Below are 16,546 nucleotides of genomic sequence, written 5' to 3' on the forward strand. Positions count from 1 at the left end.
CTTTTTGATGACAAATTCTCAGCCTTTTTGATGACAAATTCTCAGCCTTTTTGATGACAAATTTTCAGCCTTTTTGATGACAAATTCTCAGCCTTTTTGATGACAAATTCTCAGCCTTTTTTATGACAAATTCTCAGCCTTTTTAGTGACAAATTCTCAGCCTTTTTAGTGACAAATTCTCAGCCTTTTTAATGACAAATTCCCAGCCTTTTTAATGACAAATTCTCAGGTTTTTAATGACAAATTCTCAGCCCTTTTATGACAAATTCTCAGCCTTTTTAATGACAAATTCTCGGCCTTTTTAATGATAAATTCTCAGCTTTTTTGACATTCTCATCCTTTTAATGACAAATTCTCAGCCTTTTTAATGACAAATTCTCAGGTTTTTCGTGGCAAATTCTCAGGTTTTTTTTATGACAAATTCTCAGCCTTTTAAATGATAAATTCTCAGCTTTTTATGACATTCTCACCCTTTTTAATGACAAATTCTCAGCCTTTTTAATGACAAATTTTCATCCTTTTAATGACAAATTCTCAGATTTTTCGTGGCAAATTCTCAGGTTTTTTATTTCAAATTCTCAGCCTTTTTAATGACAAATTCTCAGCCTTTTTAATGACAAATTCTCAGCCTTTTTAATGACAAATTCTCAGCCTTTTTAATGATAAATTCTCAGCCTTTTTAATGACAAATTCTCAGCCTTTTTATTTCAAATTCTCAGCCTTTTTATTTCAATTTCTCAGCATTTTTAATGACAAATTCTCAGCCTTTTTATTTCAAATTCTCAGCCTTTTTAATGACAAATTCTCATCCTTTTAATGACAAATTCTCAGCCTTTTTAATGACAAATTCTCAGGTTTTTCGTGGCAAATTCTCAGGTTTTTTATTTCAAATTCTCAGCCTTTTTAATGACAAATTCTCAGCCTTTTTAATGACAAATTCTCAGCCTTTTTAATGATAAATTCTCAGCCTTTTTATTTCAAATTCTCAGCCTTTTTATTTCAATTTCTCAGCCTTTTTAATGACAAATTCTCAGCCTTTTTATTTCAAATTCTCAGCCTTTTTAATGACAAATTCTCATCCTTTTAATGACAAATTCTCAGCCTTTTTAATGACAAATTCTCAGGTTTTTCGTGGCAAATTCTCAGGTTTTTTATTTCAAATTCTCAGCCTTTTTAATGACAAATTCTCATCCTTTTAATGACAAATTCTCATCCTTTTAATGACAAATTCTCAGATTTTTCGTGGCAAATTCTCAGGTTTTTTATTTCAAATTCTCAGCCTTTTTAATGACAAATTCTCAGCCTTTTTAATGACAAATTCTCAGCCTTTTTAATGATAAATTCTCAGCCTTTTTAATGACAAATTCTCAGCCTTTTTATTTCAAATTCTCAGCCTTTTTAATGACAAATTCTCAGCCTTTTTATTTCAAATTCTCAGCCTTTTTAATGACAAATTCTCAGCCTTTTTAATGATAAATTCTCAGCCTTTTTAATGACAAATTCTCAGCCTTTTTATTTCAAATTCTCAGCCTTTTTATGACAAATTCTCAGCCTTTTTAATGATAAATTCTCAGCCTTTTCAATGACAAATTCTCAGCCTTTTTGATGACAAATTCTCAGCCTTTTTAGTGACAAATTCTCAGCCTTTTTAATGACAAATTCCCAGCCTTTTTAATGACAAATTCTCAGGTTTTTTATGACAAATTCTCAGCCCTTTTATGACAAATTCTCAGCCTTTTTAATGACAAATTCTCAGCCTTTTTAATGATAAATTCTCAGCTTTTTTTATGACATTCTCGTCCTTTTTAATGACAAATTCTCATCCTTTTAATGACAAATTATCAGCCTTTTTAATGAAAATTCTCAGGTTTTTCGTGGCAAATTCTCAGGTTTTTTTTAATGACAAATTCTCAGCCTTTTAAATGATAAATTCTCAGCTTTTTATGACATTCTCACCCTTTGTAATGACAAATTCTCAGCCTTTTTAATGACAAATTCTCAGCCTTTTCAATGACAAATTCTCAGCCTTTTTGATGACAAATTCTCAGCCTTTTTAATGACAAATTCTCATCCTTTTAATGACAAATTCTCAGATTTTTCGTGGCAAATTCTCAGGTTTTTTATTTAAAATTCTCAGCCTTTTTAATGACAAATTCTCAGCCTTTTTAATGACAAATTCTCAGCCTTTTTAATGATAAATTCTCAGCCTTTTTAATGACAAATTCTCAGCCTTTTTATTTCAAATTCTCAGCCTTTTTAATGACAAATTCTCAGCCTTTTTAATGACAAATTCTCAGCCTTTTTAATGACAAATTCTCAGCCTTTTTAATGACAAATTCTCAGCCTTTTTAATGACAAATTCTCAGCCTTTTTAATGATAAATTCTCAGCCTTTTTAATGACAAATTCTCAGCCTTTTTAATGACAAATTCTCAGCCTTTTTAATGACAAATTCTCAGCCTTTTTAATGACAAATTCTCAGCCTTTTTATGACAAATTCTCAGCCTTTTTGATGACAAATTCTCAGCCTTTTTATGACAAATTCTCAGCCTTTTTAATGATAAATTCTCAGCCTTTTTAATGACAAATTGTCCATGAACGAATCTGCTCTTGGGAATCGAAATGTCCGTTAGAGCTCCGATTACAACGAACGGAATCGATTAAGGACATCAACATCAACTCAACACGGGCTCAGGACATCAACACGATCCTGTACGAGGGAACCCAATGAGGACATCAACACGACCTTGTACGAGGAAACCCTACGGTATAGTCAGGTTCACTATGTTAACAAATATAATTTCGTTCAAAATTTTGGTAGATTAGCAAAACTATACATTTTTGGAATATTCAGAGCATGAGGAATCCAAAAATTAATGTTTACATTTGCGTAGACACCTTTGCGAAAATGACACTCAGGACAGTGATGAAGATAGTCAGGTTCACTATGTTAACAAATATAATTTCTTTCAAAATTTTTGGATTAGCAAACCTGTACATTTTTGGAATCTTCAGAGCATGGAGAATCTGAAAATCAATGTTGGTATTTGCACAGACACCTGCATGGCCGCCATTTTGGATTTTGAAAATGGCCGCCATAAAATACATATTTTGCGCGATCTCGGCTTCTAGTCAACATAGAGACTTAATTAAATATGCTAATCCTATGTTTTCTGGGTCAAGGAATCCAATAAAGGCCTCAAAATAGTGCTCAGGATTATAGAAAAGCAACAAACAAAGGTGATTGAAAACCATTGTCTTTATATTTGTGATATAACTGTATTACATAATACATGATATTGCAAGTCCTTTGAAGTTATAGGTTGTTATAGGAAGTTATAGGTAGTATCAGATTGAACTATAAGTCCTATACACAGGATCTACGAGGTCTATACCGTTCAGGAATATGCTTTTACAGATCTTCATCACTGTCCTGAGTGTCATTTTCGCAAAGGTGTCTACGCAAATGTAAACATTAATTTTTGGATTCCTCATGCTCTGAATATTCCAAAAATGTATAGTTTTGCTAATCTACCAAAATTTTGAACGAAAAAACATCGTGAACCTGACTAGTATCCGTATATCAACCTGATCTTGTACAAGGAAACCCCATTCGTAAATCGACACAATTTTTTACGAGGAAACCCGATCAGGACATCGACATGATATTGTACGAGGGAACCCGATCAGGAGATCGACACAATCTTGTACGAGGGAACCAGATCAAGACATCGACACAATCTTGTACGAGTGAACCCGATCAGGAGATCGACATGATCTTGTACGAGGGAACCCGATCAGGACATCGACACGATATTGTACCACGGAACCCGATCAGGAGATCGACACGTTCTTGTACGAGGGAACCCGATCAGGAGATCGACACAATCTTGTACGAGGGAACCAGATCAGGACATCGACACAATCTTGTACGAGTGAACCCGATCAGGAGATCGACACGATCTTGTACAAGGGAACCCGATTCGTACATTGATGGTGTGATTCTCCATCTAAATTATTATTTATTTAAATAGTACACAGCACGGACCCCGCACGGGAATGAACAGTACGGTACGTACCGGGTCCAGACGCTTCATCCCCGGGGGAACGTCCCGGACTGACCCCGTTTCCTCCATCGGAGCCGCTCCTCCATCCCGGGGGGTTCATTCTCTGCTCCACCATGGACAAATCTTCGTTCATTACGTACAGTACATGCAGTACATGCAGTACATGGGGTACATGGGGTACATGGGGTACAGTATTGTATAACACCACAGAGTTCAACACAGACAAACACCGCGTGAGTAAGACCACGTGAATGTACACGGAGGAATGAGTGAAGACCGAGTGAGTGAAGAGTGAGTGAAGACTGAGTGAGTGAAGTGAGTGAGGTGAGCGAGTGAGTGAGTGAGTGAGTGAAGAAGACCGAGTGAGTGAAAGTCGAGTGAGTGAGTGAACACCATGTGCTTAAGCATTATCTTGAAAAGTTTATTCATCTATTCCAATCGGCAGATTCGTCACAAATCAAACACTTCGTTTCAAACATTCCGGGTTTTGATTAAAACCAAAAGATACCAGGGATTCTGGATCTAACCCAGGCTCGTTTTGTACTATCACTCCGATAAGGTTGAAAACTATCCTTGGTTATCTTCCCGAACAGTAACCATAAAGATCGTTTTCGAAGATTTTAACACAATTGAGCATGGGTGTGACCATTAGTAAGCGGCTTGCAAAGCGGTTGATGCGGAACGGATGGCTTGGTAAGCTGTTTGCTTATGAAAAATACTTGATATACATCAACAACTTCGAGAGTGATAAAAGAGCATTAAAAGAGTTGGACAGACTGTACATCGACAAAAAGCCTCAATTCAGTGGCTGAAAAGAGAAAACATAAGCTCAACTAGGATGGCGATCGACTCATATTAAATTCTCAAGAACAACGAAAAAATACAAATCGCTTTAACCAAATACGTTAATCAGACAGGTGTTGCTTCTGCAAGGTGGAAACACAAAGTAGACATCACCTCCTCGCAGGGTGTGAAAAACTCGTCAGAACAGCTGTACGCACAAAGGCACAACAAAGTATGTCGAGCAATCCACTGGCACAACAACAAGAACTTCAGTATTCCAGTTCCAGAAAACTCATGGAAACTTGAAATTTGTCCTTTGAACAAGGAATCGACTTTGACCTCTACACGGCATCAAAGTTTAAGTATTTTCCCATTTGTGTCTTTGTCAAATTTCCTCTCTTTATTTTATTGTGTATGTGTTACTGTGTGTTTCGAGTTAATCTTGGTTTGCAATTCATGCAAACTTGTGTATAATTAAATCGTTTTCTGTTCGCACTGCGTACGCGGCCTGTTAACTTGAGGCTTTCCTCCCCTTCTCCCTCTAACTTCCCTGAACATCAACCCTTTGTCTAACGTTTTAAATGCAACATTTTTTTTTCTTTCTCTCCTCACCCCACCCCCTTATCTCCTTTTCTTCCACCTCTTCCTTCCATCTCCAGCCGTAACTCGGCTTTCAAATCCTAGTTTCCTCCATCTCATTCAACCCTTTCTCCTTTCTCTGATCCACACCCTCACTTCAAGGATTTTTCCCAGATTGTTTTTCATGGTTTTGTTTAAATATGTTTAAACTTTCACCTGCAGAGTTTTATTCAATGGTTTATTACAACACGCTATTTTTTTCTTCCTATTTAAAAGGCTTTTTTCAATTTCCTCTTCAAATCATTCCACTTCAAAAAAAAATTCAATCTCTTACAGTCATTCCTCCCGACATTCTCCAAACTCACCTTCATTCCACCCCTCCTCTATTGTTCTCAAACGGATCTCTGACTTGAAAATCACAATAAACACAGGTTGTAATAAATGTTCGTTTTTCATCAATCGGCCACTTTCTAAACTCCCCACTCACCCCTCCCCTCCTAAACTCCACCGCTCCCCTTCAAAACACCCCCTCACCCATCCCCTTCAAAACTCCCTCCTCACCCCTCCCCTTCAAAACTCCCCCCTTACCTCTCCCCTTCAAAACTCCCCCCCTCACCCTTACTCTCTCCACCCCACCCCCAAGATTACCTCTGGTTATGGCTTCCTCTCTGCTTCCACCGTTTGTTCATACGTGTTCTGTACCATCCTCCAAACAGTGATGACTCCATTTACATCTCCCTGTCTGACAATATGGACCAACTTCAATCCACGCATCCCAACTCTCTCTTCCTCATATGTGGTGATTTCAACTGTCATCATGCCAGCTGGCTGGGTGTGGGTTCCTCTCTCACCAGCCAAGGCACCTCAGCAAAGGACTTCTGTGACTCACTGGGACTGACACAATCTGTCAATTTCCTGACCCGGATCTCAGTCAATGGAGTGTCTTCTCTTCTGGACTTGGTTATGACAAACTTCCCTGCAAATGTCTGCTGCTCTTCTTCTGCTCCAATCGGTTCTTCTGATCATGTGCTTGTTAAAGTGGACATCTCTCTGGCCATTCTCAGAGAGCCTCCTCAGCGTCGACGAGTCTGGCATTTCACTCAGGCCGACTGGCACGGTCTTCAAGCAGACATCAATCATCTGGACTGGTCTCCCATCTCTACTGCCTCTGACATCAATTCTTCCTGGGAATTCTTACAAAGTAAACTGCTCTCTCTCATACACAGATTTATCCCTTCTCGTCTTCAGTTGTCATACCGTTCCTCCAATCCATGGTACACTGAATCTTGTGGGAAGGCAGTTTTTTTTTTGTATACTGAATCGAGGCTCGTGAAAGAGCTAACATTTATCAAACAAACAAACAAACAAGCAAACAAAGTATATGAAAAGGGGAGCGGCAGACAAGATGGGGAGAGAAGGGGAAGCACACAAACACAACATTTGAGAGCATGGAGATGTGTGGGAGGGAGAGGGCTTGGGGGGAGGAGGCATGGGAATGGGGGGTGGGGGGGTGGGAGAAGTATAAAACACAAGGACACCAAGGACTTCCAGGACAGAAGTTAGTATTTCAGTTGCCCTGAAACAACTTGCCTTCACCTCATGGAGGTCTAATCCAACTGGAGGAAATCTCAGTTCCTTTCACAAAGCTCGGAACAAGTGTGTGTCTACCCTCAGGAGAGCCAGGAAACAATATCTCTCCACTTTCAAGACTGAACTCTCAAACCTGTCTCCCTCCTCCAAATCTTGGTGGCATCTGGTCAAATCTGTTTCTGGTGTTTGTTCCCCCTCCATCCCCTCCCTTACTTCAAACGGCTACACAGCACACGTGAAAAAGCCAAATGCCCCAACTCTGTGTTTGCCTCAAAATCTTGTGTCCTGAACCCATCTCTCTCTGTTCCCACCTGACCAAGTTGTACCCAGCTGCTCCAGGACTGTGTCCTTCTCTCCTGACAAGGTGGAGAATTTTTTGTCAAACCTCGACTCTGATTCTGCAACTGGAGCAGACAGCATCATCCCACGGGTCCTAAAATCCTGCTCTGCCGCTCTATCTCACCCTCTCTCTGTTCTCTTCACCCTCTCTTTCGCTCAAGGTCATTTGCCATCATCTTGGAAATCAGCCAACATTACCGCTTTACACAAAAAGGTGCAAAAGCAGATCCTTGCAACTACAGACCAATCAACCTGCTCCCAATTATCAGCAAGGTCATGGAATCAATCATCGCCTCTGACACCAAATCCTTCCTCTTCTCCAATGGCTTGATCGCAGATCATCAATTTGGTTTCAGACCAGGCCATTCTACTCTGGACTTGTTGCTTCTGCTGTCTCAACAATGGATGAAGGTCATTAATGCCAAACAGGACATCAGAGCTGTCTCCCTTGACATATCACGTTCCTTCGATACGGTCTGGCACCCAGCTCTGCTCACCAAACTCTCCTCCTATGGTATCCATGGAAATCTCCACGCATGGCTTGCGGACTTCCTATCTAGTCATAGTCAACGTGTGGCCCTGAATGGGTTTCTCTCATCTCCTCTTCCTATTCAGGCTGGAGTTCCCCAAGGCAGTGTTCTGGTCCCTGTGCTTTTTCTGGTCTTCATCAATGATCTTTCCGACTTTCTTGAAAATCCTCTCTATCTCTTTGCTGATGACTCCACTCTCTGCCACTCCACTCCTCCTCCCTCAGATCGGCAGTCTGCAGCCTCCTCACTCTCTGCAGACCTGGACAAAATCACAGACTGGTCAAACAAGTGGAACATGTCTTTCAGTGGTAAATTCGTGTGATCCCTGTGTTTTCTGGATCCCTAAGCTTCATATAAGTTTAGCTTTATAGCAGGAGTGAGGCAATGTATTTTGAAACCATTTTCAGTTATGGTTAATTTATGGTTACGGGTTGTTAAGGAGCAATTTCGGAAATATTGTTTCGCAATTAGTAAGAACTAGCCGAAACCCGTGGAACATCCACGGAAGGGAGGATGTGGTGTATGGATAGAGTGTACCATTATGGATGGCAGAGGGGATTTGCTTGTCCGAGTAAGAGTTAGGAAGAAAGATGAGAATGAAGAGTGCGTATATGAACAACGATCGCCGACACCGGCACAAATGCATGCTCTGGATTGTCCACTCAGTGGACGGCTTGCTTTCGCCTTCGCCTGTCAAATCAGCAGACGGCTTGCTTCGCCTTCGCCCAGCAGACGCCAATACGATGGCGTCGTAATATGGCGTCGTATCGGCAGTTAATCGGATGCTTTTGGGCCACAACGTCGGCTAATTCAGATTTTTCGAGTATGGCTGTACGTGATAAGAGGGCTTGGGGGGAGGCAGGATAGGTATAAAACGCAAGGACACCAAGGACTTCCAGGAAAGCAGTTGGTATTTCAAAAAAGTGGATTTTGGGTGAAATTAGCGGAGGTAGAAAAGATCAAGGTTTTGGATTGGGGAAGATAATAGATGGTGGTGAACAGCTGTTTTAAAGACCTGGAGGGAGGAGTGGGATTGAAGAGAGTGAGGGAGTTTGTTCCAGAGGCGGGAGAAAAGAGGAATGAAGGAGTGAAAGTGAGCAGAGAGTCTTGATTTTGGCAGTTTAACCATAAGAGGGTGGCAGGCAGATATTGTGCGACCTGTAGGAATATTTGGGGGACAGAGCACAGACAGGGCTGGGGGGGCTCGGCCGGAGAGGAGTCGGTAGAAGACGGAAAGACCACCAACCTGCCTGCGTTGAGTAAGTGAAAGTCCCTCGGAGATAGCGTCATCGCGGGAGATTCCAATGATTCTGAACGCTTTGGTTTCAATAGCGTGAAGACGAGCTAGGTGTGAGGCAGGAGCACCAGCCCAGAGGGGAGAGCAGTATTCCATTGAGCTATGGATGAAATCCTTGTATGTGGTGAGGAGCTCAGGTGTGCCAAGGAAGGACTTCACATGATGGAGGATGCCCAGTCGGTGACTGGCTTTGGAGGCCAGCTTGGAAATGTGGTTTTCCCAGGAAAGATCATGGCAGATAGTGAGACCCAAAAGCTTGAGTGACAGAACTTCTTGGAGAGGATTGTTCAGAAAGTAGATGGGGGGGTTGTCCAGTTGGTCTTTTCGGAGAAACATAGTAAGAGTGTGGGATTTGTCAGGATTGAAAGACATGTTCCACTTGTTTGACCAGTCTGTGATTTTGTCCAGGTCTGCAGAGAGTGAGGTTGCTGCAGACTGCTGATTTGAGTGATGAGGTATGGAGCGAGAGAGTGGAGTCATCAGCAAAGAGATAGACAGGATTTTCAAGAGAGTCGGAGAGATCATTGATGAAGAGCAGAAAAAGCACAGGGCCCAGAACACTGCCTTGGGGAACTCCAGAAGGTTAAGTTTAAGGTTAAGTTTAAGTTTAAGGTTAAGTTTAAGGTTAAGTTTAAGGTGAAGTTTAAGGTTAAGTTTAAGTTTAAGGTTAAGTTTAAGGTTAAGTTTAAGGTTAAGTTTAAGGTTAGGTTTAAGGTTAGGTTTAAGGTTAAGTTTAAGGTTAAGTTTAAGGTTAAGTTTAAGGTTAAGTTTAAGGTTAAGTTTGAGGTTAAGGTTAAGTTTAAGGTTAAGTTTAAGTTTAAGTTTAAGGTTAAGGTTAAGGTTAAGTTTAAGGTTAAGTTTAAGGTTAAGTTTAAGGTTAAGTTTAAGGTTAAGTTTAAGTTTTTAGTTTAAGTTTAAGTTTAGAGTTAAAGTTTAAAGTATTTAAAGAGTATCTTAAAGAGTATCTTAAAGGGACAGGATGTATCTTAAAGTGCCTTAAAGAGTTTACTCCACTCACTTGCACCTAACGTCCTAACCTTTCCAAGTTGGAGCAAATGTTACCAAGAAATGTGGAGCTTCAAATAGTGAGGATGGATGGGCAAATTATCAAATATTCAAAGAAAAAGGGAAATGAGGCAGAAAACTGTTGCAAGAGATTTATGGACACCATTAAGAAAAGCATGTTTTTGCAAAACAACAATCAAGGTACATCAAAGCATTTTCTACCATCTTCCACCCAGTGTTTTCACACAGCAGGAATTTCCACAGTTCAAACCGATTATCATTGAAAGTGTCAAAGCAAATATGCACTGTCCATGTGAAAGTTGTGCGTTACACATTTCTTCGTAACTAGGCGAGTTTCCCTTTCAACACTACGTACTTATAATAGACATAAGTACCAAGAAAGTAATGCCCATTTACACATGTGGAGAAAAATAAACTCATTTGGCAAAGCATATATAAACTTGTTGGCCAGAAAACAATTCCCAGGGAAAATACTCCTGATCATGACCTGCTCAACCAAATACTCCTGCTCATGACCATTCACTTTTTTATTCTTGTCTGCACTCATGGGCCCATCCTTTTCTCGATCGACACTGGCATCCACCGAACTTGCTTACATCCTCTCGATCTGGGGTCTATCATCATAACAAATGGTCGATCATTCCATAACAGCCTCTCTTACATCCTTTCTGTTCTGTCTCTAAAGCTCCTTGCTGAGTGAGGTGTTCGTAAATTTCATCGGTAATGAATCCTGTTAAAAGTTTGTCTGCTGTTGTTAAGCATGTTATTGGTCTATACTTGTGGGGTAGATGGGTTTCATTCGATTTTGGGATGAGAACAGTGTTGCCTTCTGTGAACGATTGATCCATTGGCTGTTCCCCTTAGATGATTTCGTTAAGTTTTTGAGCGAAGTGAGGGTGGAGAGCATACAGTTGTTTTTACCAAAGGTTTGGTATTCCATCTGGGCCAAGGATTTTGTAGTTTGCCATCTTTGCAAACTGCTGTCTTGTGTTTTCTGCATCAATTTTTACTTGGTGCAATTCTTCGAGATGTTGTTTCTTCTCTTCCAGGTTACGGATCCAATCTGCTTCCTTGTTGTGTTCTCTTTCGTCCCTTTCCAGAATTTTTAAAGATCCTCTTTTTTAGGGGGAGTTTTGTTCCTTTCCCTAGTTCTCTGTATAACTTTTTTGGGTTGTTTTCAAACTGTTGATTTTGCTTTATTCTGTTGTTGGTCTCATCATGGTTCCCACCCCGCCTGCTATCTGTTATTTGGAGCTTAATATGGGCAGCAAATGGTTTTACCCATTGTTTTCGATATTTTATTTCTTTTTTTATTCGTCTGATTCGTTTATTGAGCTTTGGACTTCTGTTTCCCTTCTTGAATTGTTCTATTTGTCCCGTTACCTTCCTCAGTCGGTCTCTCTGCTTCTCCAGTCTCTGTTTCCATGGTGGCTTTTTGTTTCTGTTCAGATTATCAGATGTATCTTTTTTGTTGTGTTGTTATTGTATGAAAGATCGAGGCTCGTGTAAGAGCTAACCTCGTTTGCTCGTGTAAAATCACATGAAAACAAATTCACACATAAAACATACGAAAAAGGGAGCGGGAGACAAGATGGGGAGAGAGAGGTAAGCACAGAAGTACAACATTTGAGGGCAGGGTCATCGGGAGATCTGTGGGGGGGGGGGAGGACAGGGGGAGCGGGAGCATGGGAAGGGGAGGGGGGAGGTGGTAGAGGTATAAAACACATAGACACAGCTAGGACTTCCAGGAAAGAAGTCGATATTTCAAAAAAGTGGATCTGGGGTGAATTAACGGAGGTAGAAAAGATCAAGGTTTTGGATGGAAGATAAGAGATGGTGGTGAACAGCTGTTTTAAAGACCTGGAGGGAGGAATAGGATTGAAGAAAGTGCGGGAGTTTGTTCTTGAGGCGGGAAAAAAGAGGAATGAAAGAGTGAAGGTGAGCAGAGAGTCTTGATTTTGGCAGTTTAACCATAAGAGGGTTGCTGGCAGATCTTGTGCGACTTGTAGGAATATTTGCGGGACAGAGAACAGACAAAGCTGGGGGAGCTAGGCCGGAGAGGAGTCGGCAGAAGACAAAGACCACCAACCTGCCTGCGGTGAGTGAGTGAAAGGCCCACGGAGTTAGCTTCATTGCTGGAGACTCCAATGATTCTGAAAGCTTTGTTTTCAACAGAGTGAAGCCAAGCGAGGTGTGAGGCAGGAGCACCAGCCCAAATGGGAAAACAGTATTCCATTGAGCTGCGGATGAAAGCCTTGTATGTGGTGAGGAGCTCAGGTGTAGCAAGGAAGGACTTCACATGATGGAGGATGCCCAGTCGATGACTGGCTTTGGTGGCCAGCTTGGAAATGTGGTTTTCCCAGGAAAGATCATGGCAGATAGTGAGACCCAAAAGCTTGAGTGACAGAACTTCTTGGAGAGGATTGTTCAGAAAGTAGATGGGAGGGTTGTCCAGCCGGTCTTTTCGGAGAGACATAGTGAGAGTGTGAGATTTGTCAGGATTGAAAGACATGTTCCACTTGTTTGACCAGTCTATGATTTTTTCCAGGTCTGCAGAGAGTGAGGAGGCTGCAGACTGCTGATTTGAGGGATGAGGTATGGAGTGACAGAGAGTGGAGTCATCATGCAAAGTGCAAAGAGATAGAGAGGATTTTCCAGAGAGTCGGAGAGATCATTGATAAAGACCAGAAAAATCACAGGGCCCAGAACACTGCCTTGGGGAACTCCAGCCTGAACAGGAATGGGAGAGGAGAGAAATCCATTCAGGCCACACGTTGACTACGACCAGAGAGGAAGTCCGCAAGCCATGCATGGAGATTTCCATGGATACCATAGGAGGAGAGTTTGGTGAGCAGAGCGGGGTGCCAGACCAAAGGCACGTGATATGTCAAGGGAGACAGCTTTAATTTCCTGTTTGACATTAAGGACCTCCATCCATTGTTGAGACAGCAGAAGCAGCATGCCCAGAGTAGGGTGACCTGGTCTGAATCCAAATTGATGATCAGAGATCAAGCCATTTGAGAAGAGGAAGGATTTGATATCCGAAGCAATGATGGATTCCATGACTTTGCTGATAATTGGGAGCAGGCTGATTGGTCTGTAGTTGCAAGGAGCTGTTTTCGCACATTTTTTGTGTAAAGTGGGAATGTTGGCCGATTTCCAAGCTGAAGGCAGATGACCTTGAGCAAAAGAGAGAGTGAAGAGAACAGAGAGAAGGTGTGAATGAGTGGCAGGGCAGGATTTTAGGACCCGTGGGCTGATGCCGTCTGGTCCAGTTGCAGAATTCTTTTTTTTTGTGTTGTTCGCCTGTTATTTTCTCTTGCACATACAGTGCTACTGATTAGGTGATTTGAGGAGATTAAGTGACTGCTTGGTTTATTCTCCTTACTTGTATCTTCAGTTTTTTGTTGTTTTTTATTCGGTGAAGTTGCGGTCTTTGCCTAGATGATATTAGTCTGATTTCCTCTATTTTATTAGCCAACGCCTCTTCAGGTCTATGCCGTTTGCCGTCAACCTCCTCTTCCCTGTGATCTGTCTTTGATGGTCTAATTTGTTTTGTTTGCAAGGTGGTATTTGGGCTGAGTTAGTAACTTCAAGTTGTTCTTCCTTTAGAGGTGGTGCTGCTGCAGCATTTGCTTTTGTCAATCTTTGATCCATTTGTAGAATTTCCAATTTTGGTTCCCGATTCAATTCGCCAATCTGTTGTCCAATCTCTGTCTCCGTTATTGCAACTAAACTTGAAATCCCAGCCGCTTCTGCTCTCCTCTCTTCCTGTTCTATCTCCTGCTCAACACCAGTAAGTTCCGTCAGTTGCCCCCTTTCTTTGGGATTTTGGACTCTGGGAATCTCATCCCATGTGTACGTCCCCTCATTCCGTTTCGGCATTAGCGGTAGTGCGCCATCTCTAGGTGACCAATTATTTCTTATTGTCTCGTCAATTTCTTCCTCTCTTATTCTAAGTTCCTCTGTGAATATTTTCTGATGGATGAAATTGTTTTCCCTTGAATTTAGTGTTGTGCATTTAAAATTAACTTTGTCAGGACACATTCTTTGGAATATCTGTTCCCAAGTGTTCCCCCTTTCATTTCTCATGGGTTTTGCTCTGGCATACTCCATTGCCCACAATAAGATCCATTTTCCTTCTTTGTCCAGTTTTTTTACATTCATTTTAATTCTCTCTTCTTGGGTCATCCAATTCATGTCTTCAAATGCTTGCTGTCTTGCTTTTTTGTTATTTCCATTATTCTTTCCTGAGTGACATATTTTTCCTTCATTGATGCGACTGAATTGAGGTTCCCTAATGGAACTATTTCAATCTTGGCTGCCAGCTTTGTTTGTTTCAACTGGTTCATGAATCTTTCTCCTTCAGCGTTAATAACCCATGCTTCATGCGCAGCGTACAGTTTGCACTTGAGGATGATATCCTTCTCCTCCTCTAAGCTCCAGCTCTGTTCATTTAATCTTCTCCCATTTTTCTGGAACCTGGTAGTTGTGGGTTGTGGAACAGGCGACTCTCTCTTGTGTGAATTCTTTCATGTCTTTTCATTGTTGAGGAACGAACAAAATTCTTGTTGCAAACAGGACACTTGTGTGGCTTCTTTCCTGTGTGTATTATTTCATGTCGCTGCAAATGTGATGAATAAGCAAAATCCTTGTTGCAAACAGAACACTTGTACGGCTTTCTTCCACTGTGTATTTTTTTATGATGATACAAATGTGAGGAATGACCAAAATCTTTATTGCAAACAAAGCACTTGAAAGGCTTCTCTCCTGTATGTATTCTTTGATGATTCTTCAAACTTGACAAAAGATGAAAAGCTTTAAGACACACAGAACACTTATGTGGCTTCTCTCCAGTGTGTATTTTTTCATGCCTTATTAATGCTGATCTTTCAACAAATGCCGTAAGACACACAGAACACTCATAAGGCTTCTCATTTGTGTGCATTTTCTGATGTCGCTGTAAATGTGAAGAAGAAGCAAAATTCTTGTTGCAAACAGAACACTTGTGTGGCTTCTCTCCTGTGTGCATTTTTTTATGTTGATGCAAATATGACGAATGAGCAAAATGCTTACTGCAAACAGAACACTTATATGGCTTCTCCCCTGTGTGTATCCTTTGATGATTTATTAAAGTTGCTTTATGACCAAATGCATCAAGGCACACAGAACACTTGTAAGGCTTCTCTCCCGTGTGCATTTTTTGATGTTGATGTAAGTATGATGCATAAGCAAAATCCTTGTTGCAAACAGAACACTTGTAAGGCTTCTCTCCCATGTGTATTTTTTGATGATGATGTAAGTATGATGCATAAGCAAAATCCTTGTTGCACACAGAACACTTGTAGGGTTTCTTTTCCATGTGTATTTTTTGATGTTGACGCAAATGTGATGAAGAAGCAAAATCCTTGTTGCAAACAGAACACTTGTAGGGTTTCTCCCCTGTGTGCCTCCTTTGATGATTTGTTAATGTTGATCTTTGAACAAATGCCTTAAGACACACAGAACACTTGTAAGGCTTCTCTCCCGTGTGTATTTTTTGATGTTGATGCAAATATGACGAATAAGCAAAATCCTTGTTGCAAACAGAACACTTGTAAGGCCTCTCTCCTGTGTGTATTTTTTGATGCCTTGTTAATGTTGCTCTATAAATAAATGCCTTAAGACACACAGAACACTTGTGAGGCCTCTCTCCCGTGTGTCTTCTTTGATGACTTATTAAAGTTGCTCGATAAACAAATGCCTCAAGACACATAGAACACTTGTAAGGCTTCTCTCCGGTGTGTATCCGTTGATGTTGATGCAAATGTGATGAATAACCAAAATCCTTACTGCAAACAGAACACTTGTATGGTCTCTTCCTTCCTTGTATATTCTTGAGAGTCTTTGCACAGCTTTTACAACTGCGGTTGGAAGGTGCGTTACTAAACGTGTCAGTTTCTTGACAAACAGTCTGTGTCATGTGACGATTTAAAACTTCTGAGCAGAACAACTTAGAACAGTTGGAACAAGAAACGAGTTTCATTTGTTTCACTGAAACGACAAATCACAAAAAGCATTCAAAATTTACCAACACTTCAAAATGTTGGACAATTGATAATATTTCACTCAGATTAGATTAAACATTTGCTATATTTCTGTGCCTCACTCAATGGAGAAGCTCAATATCAAGGATTCAAAAATGGCAGAATTTTCCATTTTCAAAAATGTATCTGACAGTGACTGGGTAAACACAAGCTACCTTACCAGAGGTTATTCGATTATTCTTGCAGCGGAAAATGGCAAGGAGTGATGTGTGGTCCTTATTTATATTTTCTAAGGTCTCCCTTTATCCTC

The 16,546-nt window shown here is 40.8% G+C and overlaps 1 protein-coding gene across 1 annotated transcript; it reads right to left on the bottom strand.

Annotated features, from left to right (window-relative positions):
* Window positions 1–14,666: 14,666 nt before the first annotated feature.
* On the bottom strand, window positions 14,667–16,172 carry LOC144892135 (uncharacterized). Its single transcript, XM_078777360.1, has one exon. The coding sequence runs from the start codon at window positions 16,170–16,172 to the stop codon at window positions 14,667–14,669; it is 1,506 nt and encodes a 501-aa protein (XP_078633486.1).
* Between the last annotated feature and the right edge of the window lie 374 nt (window positions 16,173–16,546).

The sequence above is a fragment of the Myxine glutinosa genome, chromosome 5 (assembly GCF_964187855.1).
Source record: "Myxine glutinosa chromosome 5, kmMyxGlut1.1, whole genome shotgun sequence".
In the NCBI taxonomy this organism is placed as follows: Eukaryota; Metazoa; Chordata; class Myxini; order Myxiniformes; family Myxinidae; genus Myxine; species Myxine glutinosa.

Coding starts and splice junctions, on each gene's coding strand:
- LOC144892135 (XM_078777360.1), bottom strand. CDS start 16,172: ATGACACAGACTGTTTGTCAAGAAACTGACACGTTTAGTAACGCACCT.